The following is a 17,945-nucleotide window of genomic DNA, read 5'->3' on the forward strand; positions in this document are numbered from 1 at the left end:
GAGGAATGTTCAAGCTTAACGCAAGGTTTGATGCAATTCATTGCTCTACTTGCTCAGTCATTTTGAATGCGATGGCCTCACAGTGCACGTGCTCACTCAACAGCATCTACCGCCCGCACTGACTAGTACAGTGAGGTCATCCCTGTTCACACCTGGGCATTCCAGTCCACGCTCCTTGTCATGCAAACTGTTCTCACTATATTAATGATGGTTGGACTTTTTCCAGACGGACATCATATTTCAGGTAAGAACACCTGTGGAAGAACAGTGTCTGTCCGTATGGAAGGAGATTCGCAGACATTTAGGCATTGGTGCTGACATTCGGGAAGAGAGAGAAGGAGAGAGAAAAAGACAGACACTGACTCAAGAGAAATATACATGCCCAGATACTGACAGTATTTGATTCTGCATAGTAATAGGATTGGGCTGATTTGACATTCTTTCCGTAGTCTTTTCAACATTGAACATGTGTTACTTTTGTGTCTATGGAGGAAGATGATCCTAACCACGGGGAGAGGAGGAAGGGTTTAGTCTCGGGCCTGGGCAGCGAGTCCAGACATGGAGTGAGGCCCAGGGGTCAGGCCAGTGGAGCAGCTCCCCCCGCCACCCCCACCCCAGCCCTCAGGTATGGACTTGCCTGGCCCGAGCCCTCAGGTTCCCACCCTTTAAACGAGACAGGTGGTGAAGCCCTGGTCAGCAGGTGGGGGCGAGGATGAGGGATAAGGTATATGCAGGTGAAGCGCGGGGCTCAGGGGGAACAGAGCTCACCCCACCCCCGTCACCTCTCCCCTCCTGCCCCAGGCCCCAGGGAGGCAGCTTCAGCCCCTTTGATCCTTGAGAGGGGGAATCAAACTCTTCAGGAGGAGCAGTGTTGGGCGTAGGAGCCAGGGATGGGGGTGGGCAACTTCCCCTCAATGGCTGAAGAAACCTGGAGGGCACCTTCCACGCCAGGGATGGGACCATTTTCTGAGGGTCCTTGACAACCAGGCCTTGTGAGGGGCCACAAGCCTAGGGACTTCAGCTCTCAGTCCCCCTTCAACTCATTCTCCAAAGAGAACTTATAATATGCAAGTCTGATCATGTCATAGCTCCACTCCGAGACTTATCAACTCTATCCCTCTTGTTGCCTTCAACACCCCCCGTCACCCAGCGAGGGCTGGCCCCCACTTACCTGCTCCATCTCTCCTCTCCCTGAGGCCCACGGTCCCCTCCTCTCAGCTCCCCAGCCAGGCCAGCCTCTTGCCCTGCTCCAGTCCTCGGCCCATGCCGTTCCCTCCGCCAGGTCCACTCTGCCGAGACCTTGCCCCCCGCACTTGGGGTGCCACCACTCCTGACTCGTGGATGAAAGTCACTGCATCTGCGGAGAATTTCATGACTAAAATAACTATTTGCGGAGTTGTTACCGAATGTCTGTTTCCCCATCAGACGCTAAGTCTCACTAGGACATGGGTCACATCTGTTATGTTGACTGCTGTTCCCAAGGGCATAGCAAGGGCACAGGGTGTGACCCACCATAAGTGCACACACATAACTGTGGAGTCAATGACATGAATGTCGAGTCCCACTACCCGCACTCTCTTTTCTTCAGTGTTTCTGAAAAGCAAAGGCATTCATTTGGTCCCTTATTTGCTCATCCAATCGTATATTCATTCAACTAACATTCACGGATCCTTGTTCTGGCAGCTGGGGACACTCGGACGCAAGGACACACTTCCTACTGTGGAAACTCACAGACCAGTGGAGGGGGCCAAGCGTAGGAATGAAAGCAGCGAGAACCGTGGAGAGGGCAAGGAGCCCGGAGGAGGTGAGGTTTCTTGGAGTGACTTCGCCATGGGCAGGGAGCAGTGCTGCGCAGGCAGCAAGGTCAAAGTCGCAGAGATGTGAAGCCGACTGGAGCTCTGGAGACACCACACGCGGTCTGGAAGGCGGAGCTAGGAGGGACAGGCCAAGGGAAAGACCGGGGCTTCCTTGAAGTTTCCTGCGGGGAACAGGAAGGTGGATGCTTAGGCAGGGTACTGACCCCTCCTCCCGTCAGCTGGGCTCAGGAGCTCATCCCACCAGACAAGACGCAGTGTGAGGATTATTTTGAAGGTAACTTAAATAGTAAACGCAGAGTAGAGAGTGACCCAAGATGCAGCTTGGTGACGACGTAGATGGCAGTGCCAATCAGGGAAGGAGAAGGGGGAGCGGATGAAGTCTCTTTGGGAGCTGTGACATTTGCATTATCTGTGAGACCTCTGAGTGGCCATTTCCATATTCTCCTCCCCCACCCCCTCAGATCTGCTCTGCTGACCTGCAGGCTGACGTCATGGTGGCCTCGCCTGGTCTCTGCCTCCCATCTGGGCTCAGCCAGGGGCAAGCACTGCAGGAGGTGCTCCTCCAGCGCCGGGCCAGCCGTTGGCCGGTCTGTGTCAGCCTCTCCCTGAGTCAGCCCCTTTCCGAGAGCTGCTGAGCTCCTGTGCCACGTGGTGGTGGTTCCCGTTACTGAGGACCTGGGTGCACCAGCCTCCCTTGCTGGCTCCCTTCACCCCGCCCACACATCCACAAAGAGCCAGTGCACTGGACCTTTGAGGGGACCACCTGTCTCCTGCAGGATCGGTTTCTGGGTTCTTTATTCTGTTTCGTTGGCCTAGTTGTATAGTCTCATGTGGGTCCCTCTCTGACTTCATGACTATAACATATCCCGGATCCCGACATTGGGTGGGGCAACCCCAGCCCTACCCCCACCCTCTCTCGCTTCTCTTTTACAGAATTGCCTTGGCTTTTCATGGCCAGCTGTTATTCTACATAGAGTTTAGAAATAGTTTGTCAAGTTCTATTTAAAAATCCTGTTGGGGTTTTAATTGGAATTGCTAATATATTTTATGAATTAATTTGGGGAGAGTTCACCTTTTTAAAAATGGAATCTTCTCAAACACAACCAAGACATATTCTGGAGTCCGTATTTCAGGCAAAATCGTCCCCACAACCTAGAAAGCAGAAAGGTAGGTGGAAGGCATGCATTCACCTCCCTATCTGTGTTGTAACGATTTGTTGCCAACTGGATGGCTGCTGGTGGTGTGTCTTTAAGGCGTAAGTCTACGAGGTCAGCAAGGACGAGGGGACAGTAACAGAGACAGAGTGCAGGAGCCTGGAAGGCGTCTGTATGAGAAGCCACTGACTTGGACCGCCTGAGAGATGCGAACCCCACAGATGCAGCCGTGGGGAGGGCCAGAGAGCAGCTGAGCTCCTTACACAGCAAACCCACCTGAGACCCAGGGATTGGCAGTGGGAGGTATTTTCAGAAATGGGGGAGAAGAAGTGACTGAGAATGAGAGGGACATTAGAGAGTATATAATATAGGAAGCACTGGAAGCCCCAGATGCTCTCCCCCGCAGAAGAACATTTAAAGTTTGTTTGTTTTTGAGAGCGAGGGTCTCTGGACAGCAGGTGGCCAGCCACGTAAAAGATAAAGGCCACTGCACTGTAAATAAAGGATCAAACAAGGGTGACATGCGGGCAATTTCAACCCTCGTGTCCCAGAGCATCGGCAGCTGGTCCAGCCCCTTCCAAGCGGATTAGAAGCGTCTACGCAGGGAATGGAAGCAGGCTAACAGGAAAGATTCTGACTAAGTACAGGACCTAGCCAGACCTCCTCTCTGAAGTCCAGAGCTGGGCAGTCCCACACGATTGCACAGCTCCCAGAGTTCAGTACCCTGCTATTAAATAGGGCTGACCACCAAGGAGCACCAGCTGTATGAAGAAAGCCTCTACCAGGAAAGATGACAAAATAAAAGGGAAAAAAGTAAATTAAAGAAAACACATTAGGCAGGGAGATTGCATCTTTTTTTAAAGATTTTATTTATTTATCTTTAGAGGGGAAGGGAAGGAGAAAGGGAGAGAATATCAATGTATGGTTGCCTCACATGGGTCCCCTGCTGGGAACTGGCCTGCAACCCAGGCATGTGCCCTGACTGGGAATCGAACCGCGATCGTGTGGTTTGCAGGCCCGCGCTCAATCCACTGAGCTATACCAGCTAGGGCTAAATCTTTTTTTTAAAGTTCTATCATTTATATCCTCAGAGAAATAAGAGGAAGAAGGTACTGCATCTATATAAGAATAGGGAGTTAGCAATATAATAACTAGAAAACCAACAAGTATAAATTCAAATTACTATAACAAAAATGAGAAACTCAACAGAGACACAAAGAAATAGATAAAGGTATTTACTGCCAAGAGACTAGAAAACACAGTACAAAGAAACAGACAACAAAAAGAATAAAAATTTTAGAATTATTAGAATCTTAAATTATTTAGAATCTTAGAAGTCTCAGCAGAAAGAGAGGGTGGTGAAAAAGGAAGAGAGAAAACGATAACGGAAGAAACCTGTGACCACCACCCAGGACTGGTCCCCGGGACTGTGCAGGTCACAGGACTGATCGAATATCCAGAATCAGGGGTGAGAACAGACCCACACAACGGCATCTCATTGTGGAAATCAGAACATTTGGGACACACAGACAAATATCATCAAAGCTCTTAGAGAGAGAGAAATAAGCTATTTTCAGTGACTAAGAACAGAATGTCTTCACACCTAAAAACAGCAGCCCAAGAAGCAAGACAATGGAAAAATACCTTTGAGGAGGAAAAAGTATTTCAACCATGATTTCTATACCCAGCCAAACTACCCATGAAGTATAACTAAAGATATCATCAAATGTAGTAAGCTCACAAATAAATCTACCTCCTATACATCCTTTCGTAGGAAGCTTCTGGAAGATGCGCTCCATCGAAACAAGGAAGTAAACTAAGAAGGAACCCAGGGAACAAGGGCCCCAATGTAACAGGGGCAAAAAGAACCCCAGGAAGACGGTGAGGGGGGAATCACCCCAGGTTAGCCGCTGAGCAGTAGGTTGGAGAGAAGCCAGTCCAAACTGAAGCTGGTAAGGGAATTGCAGGAAGTTGGACTCCAAAAAGAAGAAATTAATAGAATACCTGATGTGACTGAATTTCCTAACGGGACATTTGGACAACTCCTGGACAGTTTGGGGATGAATTAGTGGTAAGTACACAGAAAATTATCAAAGTGAAAAGCTAGGCAAAGTACGACTCCTGGGAAAACAAAAAGCTGTGTGATCAAGGAAATATGATCCGAGTGGACTCTAGGACCCAGCGGTGAGAAGTATTTCTCCAATTGTAAAGAGATAAGTGTTAACAGTTAACCTGGCCCGAATAAGCACAACCCCGGGAGGACAGAAAGGTGCGTGGTACAGAGAGGGCTGGGCGGAGGAACCAAGTTCTCTTCCACGGTGGACCGTCAGCAGTAACACCCCGAAGTGAGAAAGGGCAGTGAGCCCGGGAAGCATGTCATTTGGAGAAAGAGAGTAAATACTAAAAGAAACAGTTAAAAGAGTTGGAAGAGATTTTCTCCGAGGAGTGGTAAAGGAGGGCCTTATAAAAAATTTCACCATTTAAACTATGAGCATGTATAACTTCGATGGGAAAAAAGCTAAAATGAAAACACAAGTGAGGCAGGCTTCTCCGGTGGAAGGAATGGAGAGGACAGCGTCCCCTCCCTCCTCGGGGACACCCCAAGGCACTGCCTCCCAGGGGGCCCGACCACACTATTTAAAAACCAGCGGCCGACGTGCTGGATCGTGAACGGGGTGGCCCTGGCACAAGTAGCGAGGAGCTGCTTTGGTGCCCCACTTACTGTGCCAACACGTGGCTTCCCTGGCAGCGTGGCCGCCGAGAGGGGCCAAAGATGATTCTTTTTTTTAAAAAAATATTTTATTTATTTATCTTTCGAGGGGAAGGGAAGGAGAGAGGGAGAGAAACATCAATGTATGGTTGCCTTTCGTGCGTCCCCTGCCGGGAGTTGGCCTGCAGGGAACTGGCCTGCAACCCAGGCATGTGCCCTGACTGGGAATCGAACCGCGATCGTCTGGTTCGCGGGTCCGCGCTCAATCCACTGAGCTACACCAGCCAGGCCAAAGATGATTCTGATGAAATGCTTGCGAAATGATGGACCCTTACCTATCGGAGCCAGGAGACACCTTAGAAGCCATACAAGCACCCTGCTTGAATAGAATAGAAAGTTCCCCTGAAGGGCAGGTTGGCCTGAGGGTGTTCTCTGGCCCAGCGAGCTTTGCCCAAGGGCAGGGACTAGAATTTTGGTAGAGTCATCATTCCTAGAACGACCCACAACCAATGACAGGTGGGGTTAGTGGGTATGTACCCCACCACCGTGCCCGAGGGCAGCATTTCTTGCGGTGCCCCACCCAGCGCCTCAGAGGGGCCACGGCGGGTGGAGCTCCAGCTGCCCACAGCGGTGAGCTGCTTGCTCCTGCACCTTGTGTGGGCTACCTTACCTTTCCTGTGTCACTTCCTCCCCTCCCTCACCCCTGCTTCCTGGGATCACCTCCCACATAAACTGCTCACCCCTTATTTCTTAGACTCAGGTCTGTCTTGACGGAAACCCCAAACTAAGACAATAATCTCACCCCCTCCTTTCAGATGAGGAAAAATGACCCAGAACGGGGAAAAGAATTTGGCTGATTTCACACAGCAAAGTTATTTGCGGAGCCTGGCATCTTGGAAAGATCATCAGACCGCAAATCATGTGATACGGAGCTTGGCCTTAGCTGTGCGGCCTAGGGCAAGTTCTTGCCCCTCTCTGAGCCTGGTTCTCCCAATTGTCAGCCTTGGCCTGAGCCTCCTCACGGGCCAGGGCTCTCCTTATCCTAGGCAGCTCCTGTTCCTACAATGCGGCTTCTTCTGTGCAGATGTCAAAGCAATCCTAGTTTAAAGTCAACAAAAGCACACACACCCTGTGACAAGGAAGCCATGGCCCTGTGCGGTAGCTAATTCTCTAATTTTCTTGAGGGCTGCTAAGATTCCTGGGATGCTAGATCGGTGGCGTACAAAATGCCCCACCATTTCCCAACCACATAATGACACCCCCCCCCTTTTGCCTGGCTCAGCAAATTTGCTGGCCGGCACACCCCTGCAAACAGGGTCATTATGATTGAAAGGCAGAAATGGGGGGAGATACAGAGGAGGGGAAACATGAAATCATTTTTTAAAAAGTTCAACCCAATTTGTGCTTCTCCTGGGGCCCAGTCCCCCTGCCTGCCCCGCCCCCCCCACCAGAAAAGCAGATGGGGCTGGAGGGGATGGGGACTGAGACCTAGCAAAGACTTCAGGAATGCCAGCAGAGGGGGTTCAGTCCTGACTCCACCGCTCTCCAGCCCTGCAATGTCAGGGGCGTCCTTTCTCCTCGTGGAGCCTCAGTTTCCTCCTCGGTCGAAGGGCCGGTGGGAGAATGCACACACACATGCACACGCACCCATGCACCCTCTTTAGGGAAGATTGGCTGAGGTCGCAGGTGCCATGCCCTGGACACCCAGAGGTCATTAGGGGTGAAGGTTCAGGCCTAAGATCCTGGATCAGACAGACCCAGCGGGGACCCTGGCCCCACCATTTGGGACCTAGGTTGTGTTGAGCAACTCTGAGCCTCTGTTTCCTTGGCTGTGAAGTGAGATGAAATCAGAGTGAAAAGGGATGCCTGGGTCCCAACCCTGTGCCATCTGTCTGAGCTGACCTGGGCAAGCCAGTTAACTTCTGAGTCTCAGTTTCCTTATCTGTTAAAAGATCAGATTGTTGTGAGAATGAAGTGAGCTAGTTTATGTGAGGTCCTTGGAAGAGTGCCCGGCGCGTGGTGAGTGCCAGTTCACGGTTCTCGCTATGGTTATTATTATTCGGTTTATGGGGAAAATGCACTGGGAGGAAATGGGGGGAAGGGAACCGAGGCACTGGCCTGGCCCCAAACCAGTGCTCCCTGAACACTCAGGCAGGAGCCCTGGGCCCGAGTCTGGCCCTGGGAGGCCCCTCCCGCCCGCCCGGCCCTGTGGGTGGCTGCCCTCCGGCCCCACCCCAAGAGAAGGGCCTGCCACCACTGGGTTTGTGGTCTCATGAAGCTGGCCCCTCAGCAGGTCTAAGCCCCTAGCAGAGCTCTTTGATGCTAAAAATAGACGATTCCACCCAAAGACCCAGAGAAAGACCCATTTTATGAGCCAAAAGGAGCTGCAACTTGGGGTTTTCTTTCTTTCTCCAGGGGCCTGGGACTTTGAGGGAGGGAGCGTGTGGCGGGGGAGGCTTTCCAGGGCTCCGAGGGCCACGAGAGGCCTCTGGGCTGATGGCCTCTCAGGGAGGACGCACTGGGGCCAGGCGGCCTCTCCAGTGCCGTGCCCTACAGCCTGGGACCCAGGGTCTGGCCGCCTGTGCTGGGGCCAGCCTCTAGAAGTCAGGAGAGTCGGGGCCTTGGTGGGACTGGGAAGGAGGACAGCTGGGGGGGGGGCGCCAGGGACCCTGGGGAAGTTGTGAACCAGCCGCCTGTCCTCCCCGTGTCCTTCCACTGCTGCCCCGGCTCCGGGCTGCGAGTGATCAAACAGCAGCAGAAGAGCTTCTGTGCCCTGCCCAGGGTTCCCTCCCCACCTGCACATCCTGGAAGAAAAGAAGCTTTTTTTTTTTTTTTGAGGATTTTATTTATTTATTTTCAGAAGGAGGGAGGGCGAGAGGAAGAGAGGGAAAGAAACACTAATGTGTGAGAGAAACATCGATTGGTTGCCCCTCGTATGCACCCTCACCGGGCACCGAACCCGCAACCCAACCATGTGCCCTGACCAGGAATTGAACCGGAGACGTTCTGCTTTGCAGGAAAAAGCCAACACCAGTCAGGGCAAGAGAAGCTTCTGACTGTGCCCATCTGACAGGTAAGTGCCACGAGGTTCCGATAGGCTCAGTTGACATCACAGGGCTAGGAGGTGCCGAAACTGGGGTCTGAACCTGGCTCCCCTGACTCCAAGGCCCCAGCTCCCTGACCTCGGTGGAGAGAGAAGGGAAATGCAGAGGTGTCCTGGGACGGCTGGGTGTGGCCGCAGCACACCTGCAGTTGAATGTCCTTGCTCACCGCGGGACCGTGTGCGAGGCCCTCTGCTTGCCTCCGTGTCCCTGGCTGTAAAACGGCGGCAGCCATCTCTACTGCCTGCCTGGTTTGCTCTGTGGGTGGTGGGAGTGGCATGGAGGGGCGCGCGATGGTCATTTTAAACAGTGGGAGTCTGCAGGGAGAGAGGCAGCATGTCCATTTGGGGGGAGCTGGGTGGCACCCAGCCTGTGCTCTGCTCCCACATTGGCTAACACCCCTCAGAGGCTCCTCTGTCTTTTCAATAGAAGGCTTATGGCTAAGCCCATACTTGGACGGTGTATCCAAACCCAAAGGTGACTAATGGGGGAATTTCAGGCGGGAGGAAAGGCCACAGCGGAGCTATTGGGGTCCCTGATGAGGCTCACACTGTCATCAGAGAGTCCTCAAAGCTACTAAGATACGTGATGGGGCTAACAGTGAGACCAGCAAGGGAGGGTCCTGGAGAAGAGGGGAGGCAGGAAGGTAGAGTGGAAGGGGGAGGGGGGTTGGTTCTGAAGGGGGCACCAGGAGCTGTTTTCAAAACGAAGAACAGGAAAGAGAAAGGCTGGGGGTGAGGAGGGCAGAGGAGCCCAGAAAGCAGGCAGAGGGCAGACTGGGTTTGAACCCTGCCTCCACCACCTGCAGACGGGGTGCCCTTGAGCCGGAATCCGCCTCTCTGACTGCCCTGGAAACCGGCAGGAAGGCCACTTAGCGCAGTTGGATGTCCCGAGAGCCCACCACTGGAGATACTGTGCATAAAACTCTCAGCGTGTGTGTCCCATGGGGTTGGTCCTTAGCTGATGACCCCTGGGCTGGGCCTGAGGATCCTGGTCCCTGGGTGAGCTGTGTGGCCTGCAGGCCTCACCCCCACCCTGAGCTCCAGCAGAGCAGAAGAGCCTGTGGGCCTGGCTTCAGAGGTGGGGAGACGGAAGGGGGCACCTTATGTCGGCTTGTCTGCGCTGGGCCTACAGCAGGTAGCCATATCACTCTCGCACCTTCCTCGGGCCCAGCACTGGGATTTTCTGGTGGAAAGCCAGAATCTGGGCTCCAAGACCAGGGCTCACCTCAGATCCGCTCCCCACTTGATCCAAGCCGGCTGCGCTGACTCCTGCAGTTAGAACTTGGAGTCAGTCCTGGGGCTGGTGTTTTCCTCACCTGTAAGGGGGGGGGGGGAGCCACACCTGTCCCACCGGTTGCTGAGAGGGCCCAGTGGGTTTGCAGGCACGCCACGTGTGTATACACACACCTGCGTTCACAGATGGGCCCTGCAGCCAATGCTCACACCAGGTGACTTAATTCCCTAGTCACAGTAACCCAAGGCCATGGTGGAAAGATCAGCCCAGAACAGGTTAAGAAAGCGGATTTCGTCGCCACTCACAATAGGCGCATTCTTCACTGACCCCTAATGCAGCCGGCTCCGGGGGCTCCCTGGCCCCTCTGGTGTGTAACACGCCAGTCGACGCCTCCGGAGAGCAGGTCCCTCACTGAGATCCACCCCTTCTGCTCCACCAACTCCCTGAGCTGTCAACTTGCCAAAAATCCCTTGTTCCCAAACCTGTTTATGCCCATTTGGTTTTCACGGTTACAGAGCTTCTCTGGATAGTAGGCCAGTCCGGGGTCAGCTTGCCCTCAGATCCAGTCTACCCCTCCCGGTTTGGCTCTGTAACTCAGGGCTCCGATTCCACTAAGTCAGCTGGTTCCTGCTCCACTAGACCAACAGGAGGGATTGAAAGATGGGGAGAAGAGAGGAGCCCCTTTACTCTCTGTCCCGGGAGCGTCTTCACAAGTGGCCGAGTCTCCTCTGCGGCTCCATCAAATGCTAAACTGTTCTACCGCGATCCTTCTTCCACTAGGGGCCCCTGGCAACAACACCTCTCCCTGTCTTCCTCGAGACAAGGGGTGGCAGTGACTTCCTGCTGTGGCTAATGTGGAGGCTCCTCGCCATCTTTGGGGGGAAGCGCTCTCCTACCACCTGTGTCGTCTATAACCCCCGGGTTAACTTCCCCCCGTTTCCAGTACCCAAGTGGCTTCTCTTTTCCTGATCAGCCCTTCACTGATGGCGGTGCTATGTTAATGATGATATAATGCAAAACCGGAGTGTCTGTTTCTGTGGAAACTAGGTCGCGTACCTTGGAAAGATTCGGTAGAGGCGGGTTACTAAACAGTAAATTGAATTAAGCATGGGTGGGACACTGTAAAGGACTGGGGGAAATAGCAAAATCCAGATGCTGCTGGATGCTGATTGCTTCTTAAGCATCTTTACATTCACGTTCCACCTGAAAGAAGCCAAACCTGGGGATTGTAGGAGATGCCATCTGGGTTGGCTTACGCTAGAAGAACAAGAGGAAGGCCGTTTGAAGCACATTTGTGAGTTTAAATTTAAAATGAAAAATTTAAGGAACATAACTCCTTTTTTTATGATCCCCTTTTTCAACCAAGTTTTTAGTTTAGTCTGATCCAACTGGTTCAGATATTTCTATGGTATCGGATCATTTTTTCCAATGGAGGACAAGAGGAAGCCCAACTGCCCACCGCCTGCCGTGAAAATGCACCGTCCGAAGGTGGAGGAAAGGGACACCCTGGGGACGGGGCACCCTTGGTATGCCAGGCACACTCCACATTTTCTCATTTGAGTCTCTCTGCCAGTTTGGAAGGTGGGTACTGCAACCGGCCCCACCTCACAGGCTCTGTCAAGCAGGCTCAGAAGAATAAAGCTTCTGGCCCGTGATCTCTTAGCTCAGAAGCCTGGAAGTCAGGCTCCCAGAGTGTTCTTTCTGCTTCCCCAGACAGGCCCCAGTGGTTCATTCAAAGTCTGGCACGTGCTTTTGAGGGGGCATGTTCTAAGCCTCTCAAGGGAAGGATGAAGCCTGGTACCCAGGACAAGTCTGCTGCCTTACCCAATGAAGGCCCTAATCCCCTGCTAGGCCTCCAGGGCCCCCTCCCGTTCCTGGGCCTGGACTCAGTTTCCCAGGGGGGGAGAGTCCCTCAGGGGAACCAAGTTGTAAGTGTTACTGGGGGCCTATTCTTACGTGTGGAAAAAACCAGCAAAGTGGGTGCGTTAGAAACTGGAGGTGGTGTTGGTGAAGTGGAAAGAAATCCTGGGCTGGGAAGCAGGGCCTGGGTTCCACTGACTCACCGTGAGCTAGGCTGAGTCTTTGCCCTTTGGGGGCCTCAGCTTCTGCTTCTGTGAGAGGGGTCTTCCCAGTTGTGTCCGTCTCTGGTCTCATCCACAACATGGCAGACCCCAAACGCTCCGAATGTAACCAGGAGGCAGAGGCCCCTTGGCAGGTTCCATCTGGGCCGCTGAGCCCACGGCCCAGCCCGGGCCTGGCCAGATAAAGAGTTTACACCGGGGACAGTCTGTCCGCCTACGTGCTGTGATGGTTCCTTACCTGCGCTTACTCATAACGGAGCCCAAACTAACGTCACCGAGACTCAGGCAAGGAAACCAATGTTTACTGTGTGCTCGCCCAGTTGCCTGTCTCTCTGCGAAATGTGTTATCCCCATTTTACAGGGAAGGAAACCGAGGCCCAGAGAAAGGAAGTGACTAGCCTCATTGTCTTGCAAGTGGAAGTCAGCGGAGCTGGGAATGGAATCTAGAAATGTGACTCCAGAGCCCTGTGGTTTTCACCGTAAACCTGCTTCCTCCCTGGGCAGAGTAGAACCCCACCGCCACCGACTCGCCGCTTGGGACAGATGGCTGAGCCTTGTCCTTCGTGAGCAACACATGGTCACAGACAGCGAGTGTCGGAGGGTATCCGGCTCCCAGGTGACTCAGTGTACAGTCTCTGTGGGACTTGGAACGGGCCCCTCCTTCTCCCGGATACCCCCACTGCTCCGTGTTGGCCTACAGAGACCACCATGAGCCCGAGGCTGGTGCTAGGGCCTCGTTCCCAGTGACAGCCCCTGGGAGGGCAGGGCTCGGGCTGCAGAGGGTTTTGTCTCAGGACTTAGCGTCAGAGGGCACTGAAGGCGCTGTGTCATAGCTGCGGTCGGGGCTGGCGAGTCAGAGCCCGGCGTGCTTACCCCACTCAGAGTCCTGAGGCCTTGCACAAACTGACCTCAGCGTCCTGGGCCTCAGTGGTCTGGCATGTGAAATGGGACAATAGAGCCTGCAAGGGAAAGAGGAAAAGCCACCACCTTCCCGCCTCCGTGTCTGACCTAGCTTCTGGGAACATAAAAGTGTAGGGTTGAATCACCCTCCATGTCTTTTTTACTTCTGAGTCCCTCCGAGCCTCGAACCCTCTGGGACAGGAAGGGTTCAAGAAGGGGCTGACAAAAAGCACACTGAGGACACAGCATGAGCAGCGGTCACGAGGCAGGAAAGCCCAAGCACATCAGACTGGATCGGGGACTCCAAAGGGGGTACACAGGTGAGCAAAATGAGTAAAAGGCCTTCAGTGACAAGCTCGGGCCTCAGAACCCCGGCCCCACAGAGGGCCCGCAGCACCCCGTGCTGCCGGCTTTCACAAGGAAGCCTTTCTCGGCGGGCAGGCCGCAGCGAGGCGTGAGCGCTGGAGATGCTGCTTCATGTGTTTCCTATTTGTACTTAATCCCAGCTCCCATAAACCCCCCTGAAGTGCCACCCAGCCACACACGTGGACGCCTCTCTCTGGCAGCAGTGGTGGTGGACAACGGTGGCGTTGGCTGCAGCCCAGGAGTGGGGGGCGTGGAGGGAAGCCCTCCGCCCGCTGGTGGGCCCAGGCCCCTGAGCCCAGCGAGGGCCCTTCAGGGCTCCCGGCCCGCCCAGGCCAACGCTGGCCTTAATTAAAAAGGAGTCTCCCAGGGCATCCAAACCGCGGCCCCGGCCGCCCACTCTCCAACTGCTTTCAGTTCTGTTTCTGGGCAGCGTGCTGAGGCCAGCCCCACAAATAAAAGCCGTCACTTCTCTCTCTCTCTTTCCCTTTCTTCTTTTCCTTTCCTTTCTTTTTTTTTTTTTTCCTTTTCCAAAAAAGAGAGAAAGACAGCCACAAAATCAGCTAAGAGGCCGTGACATCACAGCCCAGGTGACCACAGCCCAGCCAATGGGCCAAAGCCGCGAGCTGGCTTCTTGCATCCTGTGAGCTGAGGTTGGGTTGACACTGTGAAGGCCTGGTCCCTCAACCACAGAACCACAAGGCCAGGCCCTCAGCTGCCTTCGGGGCCCTGCGCGGGAGCTGGTTGGCTCCCGGTCCTCCCCACCCCCGGGGCCACCCTCGCACCCACTGGAGCCTGGGCTGTGTCGGGGGGTGAGCCTCATTCATTCATTCCCCGTGGCGCTGATGCTGGCCTGGCTCGGCTCTCACTGCCCTGGGAGCTCTTCCGCCCTGGCTGCTGAAGGCCCCTTCCCGCCATCTAATGATACACTCTGCATGCGCTTCTGTTGAGAATTTGTGGCTAGACATTCCTGTGGGACCGAGAATCCAAATTCTTGGGTACAAACAGAAACTTACTTTCCTTGGGGAGGATTTTTTTTCTCTCTCGCTCACACACACTCTCGCGTTCTTTCCTTTTTCTTTTTTGTAGCAGTAGGGGGGGAAGAGGCAAAACAAAACAAAAACAAACAAAAAAGCAACACACCACCACCCCTTTATTTTCAACAGTAGCTAGGAAAAAACATAGCAGCAGCCAACCAAGTCAGTCCCAACCCATCCCCCCAAAGAGTCGAGTTCTCGCCTTCCTCAGCGGGGGCATGGCATCAAACAGCATCTTCGATTCCTTCCCGACCTACACGCCGACCTTCATCCGCGGTGAGTACCTGACTATCGCCCGGGGCTCTGGGCTGGTCGTTTCGGGTGGGGAGCTGTGGCCAGGCCCCAGACCACGTCCCTCCACCGACTATGCCGGCTGCCTGCAGGGCACAGCTGTCCACCTAAATCTGCTGGCCCCTGAAAGCCGGAGGTGGGAAGAGGGATTGGTGGCCTCCGTGGTCTCCTGGAGTGAAGTGTACTTTTTTTGTCCTCAGCTGGTGGGGACAGTTAGCGGTAGGGGCAATGGATACCACAAGACTTCAAAGGGCAGATCTCGGGGGTCCTGCGGTAGAGAGGATTGGGAGGCGTCCCTGTGACCTGTGGCTTCCTGCCTCACTGACGGGGCCCCTGGGTCCTGCAGCCCCAGCCCCTGGCCCTCCCACAGACCCTGGACCCTCCACCTGGGCTCAGGCAGACCCGGGCTCAAGGAGACACTCAGTTCTCCCAGAGCCAGGCCAGCTTCTGAGGGCTGTGCAGCAGGAGGGAGCAAGGCCGCCCCTTTCTGAGACCCCCCTGGGGACCTTCTCCCATGTCCTCCACATGGTCCCCGGGGCGAGGGGTGCAGCGGGAGGAACAGGAGGCTACCGGCTTTTGTTGAGCGCTTTGTGAGGTTGGGTCGCAGTGAAACTGGATCGGCGCCAGGGAATGGGCCTCAGGAAGGTTTGCAAATGTAGTTGCAGAGGACGAGAAAGAGTTTCTGGGCAGCTTTTGCCTCCATGTGTGGCCTAGAGGGACCCAGAGATCGGTTGAATTGAGTCCCTCAACAAGGATAGGGGTCTAGGACTTCAACTTAGAATCTCTGATTGAGGCTGTAACTCAGGAGGAGACTTTCCCTGACTCTGTAGGTTGTGGGGCTGATGTGCCGTGACCTCAGACAACCCCCTACTGCCTTCCTACCCCCTTCTCCAGTAGGAGCCCAGATGGGCCTGAGGCACCTGAGACTGGGGGTGCAGAGGCCCCAAGCTTGAGTCCTAGTTCAGGTGCTGCCTTGCTGAGTGCCCTTAGTCAAGTTACTCAACCTCTCTGTGCCCGGAACAGAGGCCCCTCTGGCTGTGACATGCTGATGGTCTGAGACTGAGATCGGACTGTGTCTGAGGGCAGTGCCTCTGGGCCGAACACAGAGACCAGCTCTTCTCCCGAATGCAGGAGCTGAGTAGGTTCTGGAATTCCAGGGTTCAGGGGGCTGGTGTCGCACGGTTTACCCAGCTGAGACACCAAAGTCAGTCTGACTGCCCCTCGCCCTGTCTTCCCCTCTGCCTGTCCCAGGGCTGGACAACGGTCTTTGGGCAGCTGCCTTTGGTCAGGGACAGTGGCACACTCGGGTGCTTCTTGTCCAAAGGGCTTGCCTGACGGCAGGATTGCTTCTCTGGAGAAATGCTGAGGCAGGCTGTGCCGCTGCAGATGGGGACTGAGTGGGGGAACAGGGGGACCTGCCCTCCCGGCAGGAGGGCCACTCCCACCAAACCTGGTCCTGGCTGGGGGAGGAGCAGCCCCAGTTCAGGAGCCGGGAGCCGCGGGCTCTTCCCTTGAAGCGGTTCCCATTATAACGCTGTTCCTTTTGTAGTCCTTGCAGCTAATTAAGGGCTGTTCTGTGGCAAGAAAATAAGAGTTTATAAAAACCATTTGCTGGGTCTTTGTAATCTGTATTTCTCTCTCCGTGAGCAAAATGAAATGTAGAGTTGAAAACAAAGGAACTTTGGGAGACAGGGCTAAAGGGCTGACCCATGTAGGGTGGGCTCCTGACGCTGCTGTGTATGCAGCCCAGGAGACGGCAGACGGCAGCACAAAGGGAGAGGAAGAGGAGGCTGGTGGGTGGCGGCCCAGTGTGTGCCCAGGGACCGGAGGCCACTGGTGACAGGGACACTGATGTGCCGTGCAGGCTTGGGGCCTGGGGTCCGAGGCTTCCCTGCAATCCCACGGAGAAGTTCTGGCCACCCCGTTGGTGCCCTCTCTCCTGCCCAGGTCTGTTCCCCATGTTCCATTCGTAGCTCACTTCCGGGGACCTGTCTCCCCAATTTGTCTCCGGAGGCCCACCAGGCTGTAGCTGCCCATTCTGTCCCTACAGAGATCCAAGCCCTGGGTCCTGCAGAGCTCAGCCCCACGCTGCCCCACGCAGGATCCTTAACCTATTCTGGTCCACAGACCTTTCCAGAATCTCAGGAGGTCCACAGACTCCTCAGAATCACATTTTTAAGTGCGTAAAACAAAATCTGTAGGATTAGAGAGGAAACCAAACCTTTGGAAATGTCGTTAGCAAACTATAAAAAAGCCAGGCTGTGAGACCGAGACCAGGGGACTGTTAAGCACCACAGTGAGTGAGAAGGTCTCACGGCAGCTCCAGCGGTTGCCGGCACACAGCGGGGATGGCGGGTGAGCATCAGCCGTGTTTCAGGACCCTCTGTGGCAGCCCTAATGAGACTGGAGAATGCCTGCGATTTCCACTGTGGCAAAGTCCCAGAGGAAAAAGATGCTCAGTCTCAGTTAGAGATCTGTGGAAGGACAGAAGTCCGTGTGCCCCCTGCCCACGTTCGCAGACTCCCTGAATTCTACGTGAGCAGAGGCTCCAGTCCCTCAGCGGGAGGTGATGGAGCCCACAGGTGTGGGGCTTCACCACCCCAGAGAGCTTTTAAACGCCTGGATTCCCAATTCCCTCCCGTGGCTGTGAAATCAGTTTCTTGAGTTGGTGTCTGGGCACGTGTTGTTTTGAGTGTCCCCCCAAGGTGATTCTGCACAGGTCTGGGTAGCACGAACCAGGAGCCCTGTGGTTGGCTTGGCTCTGCCTGTGCTTGGCTCTGCCACCCATGTGCTGTGTGACCCCCTCTGAGTCACTTGACCTCTCTGGGCTGCCATTCTTCCATAGGTAAAAGGGGACGAGTGAGTTGGATTTGGTGGTCCTGGATGTGGCCCAGCCCCCAGTGAGGCCTTAACTATTTCCACTCCCCCACCCACCCAGGGTGGTCACCAGCACTAAGCTCCTGCTACCTGTGTCCCCACAGACCAAAGGGAGGTGACTGCTCTTTTGTCTGCACTGGCTAAGGCAGGGTGAGGCTGAAGCATCCCCCTGCATCTACAGCCAACTAGTGACAAGGGTCCTCTTGGGCTCAGGGGTCTCCTGGGTGCAGTAAGGCAGAGCCCTGGATCCCCTGAAGAGCCTGACTTTTTGTGAGTGACATCCAACAACTACCCCCCCCAACCCCCGTGCGCCTCTTCTGGGTTCCTCTGACGTAGGAGAGCAGGGAGCATTCATTTTTGAGCCAAGGACCAGAATGC

General features: G+C 54.6%; 1 protein-coding gene across 1 annotated transcript in view; it reads left to right on the top strand.

The window, feature by feature from the left end:
• Positions 1 to 14,183: 14,183 nt before the first annotated feature.
• The window catches only part of RUNX3 (RUNX family transcription factor 3), a 59,659-nt gene continuing 55,897 nt past the window's right edge, over positions 14,184 to 17,945 (top strand). Inside the window, exon 1 of the mRNA XM_037032886.1 lies at positions 14,184 to 14,675. Within this exon, the coding sequence (XP_036888781.1) occupies positions 14,618 to 14,675 (58 nt within the window). The 5' untranslated portion in view covers positions 14,184 to 14,617. The remainder of the gene's footprint in view (positions 14,676 to 17,945) is intronic.

Source organism: Sturnira hondurensis, unplaced genomic scaffold (assembly GCF_014824575.4).
Source record: "Sturnira hondurensis isolate 20B ecotype Veracruz unplaced genomic scaffold, ASM1482457v3 Scaffold0021555, whole genome shotgun sequence".
NCBI lineage: Eukaryota > Metazoa > Chordata > Mammalia > Chiroptera > Phyllostomidae > Sturnira > Sturnira hondurensis.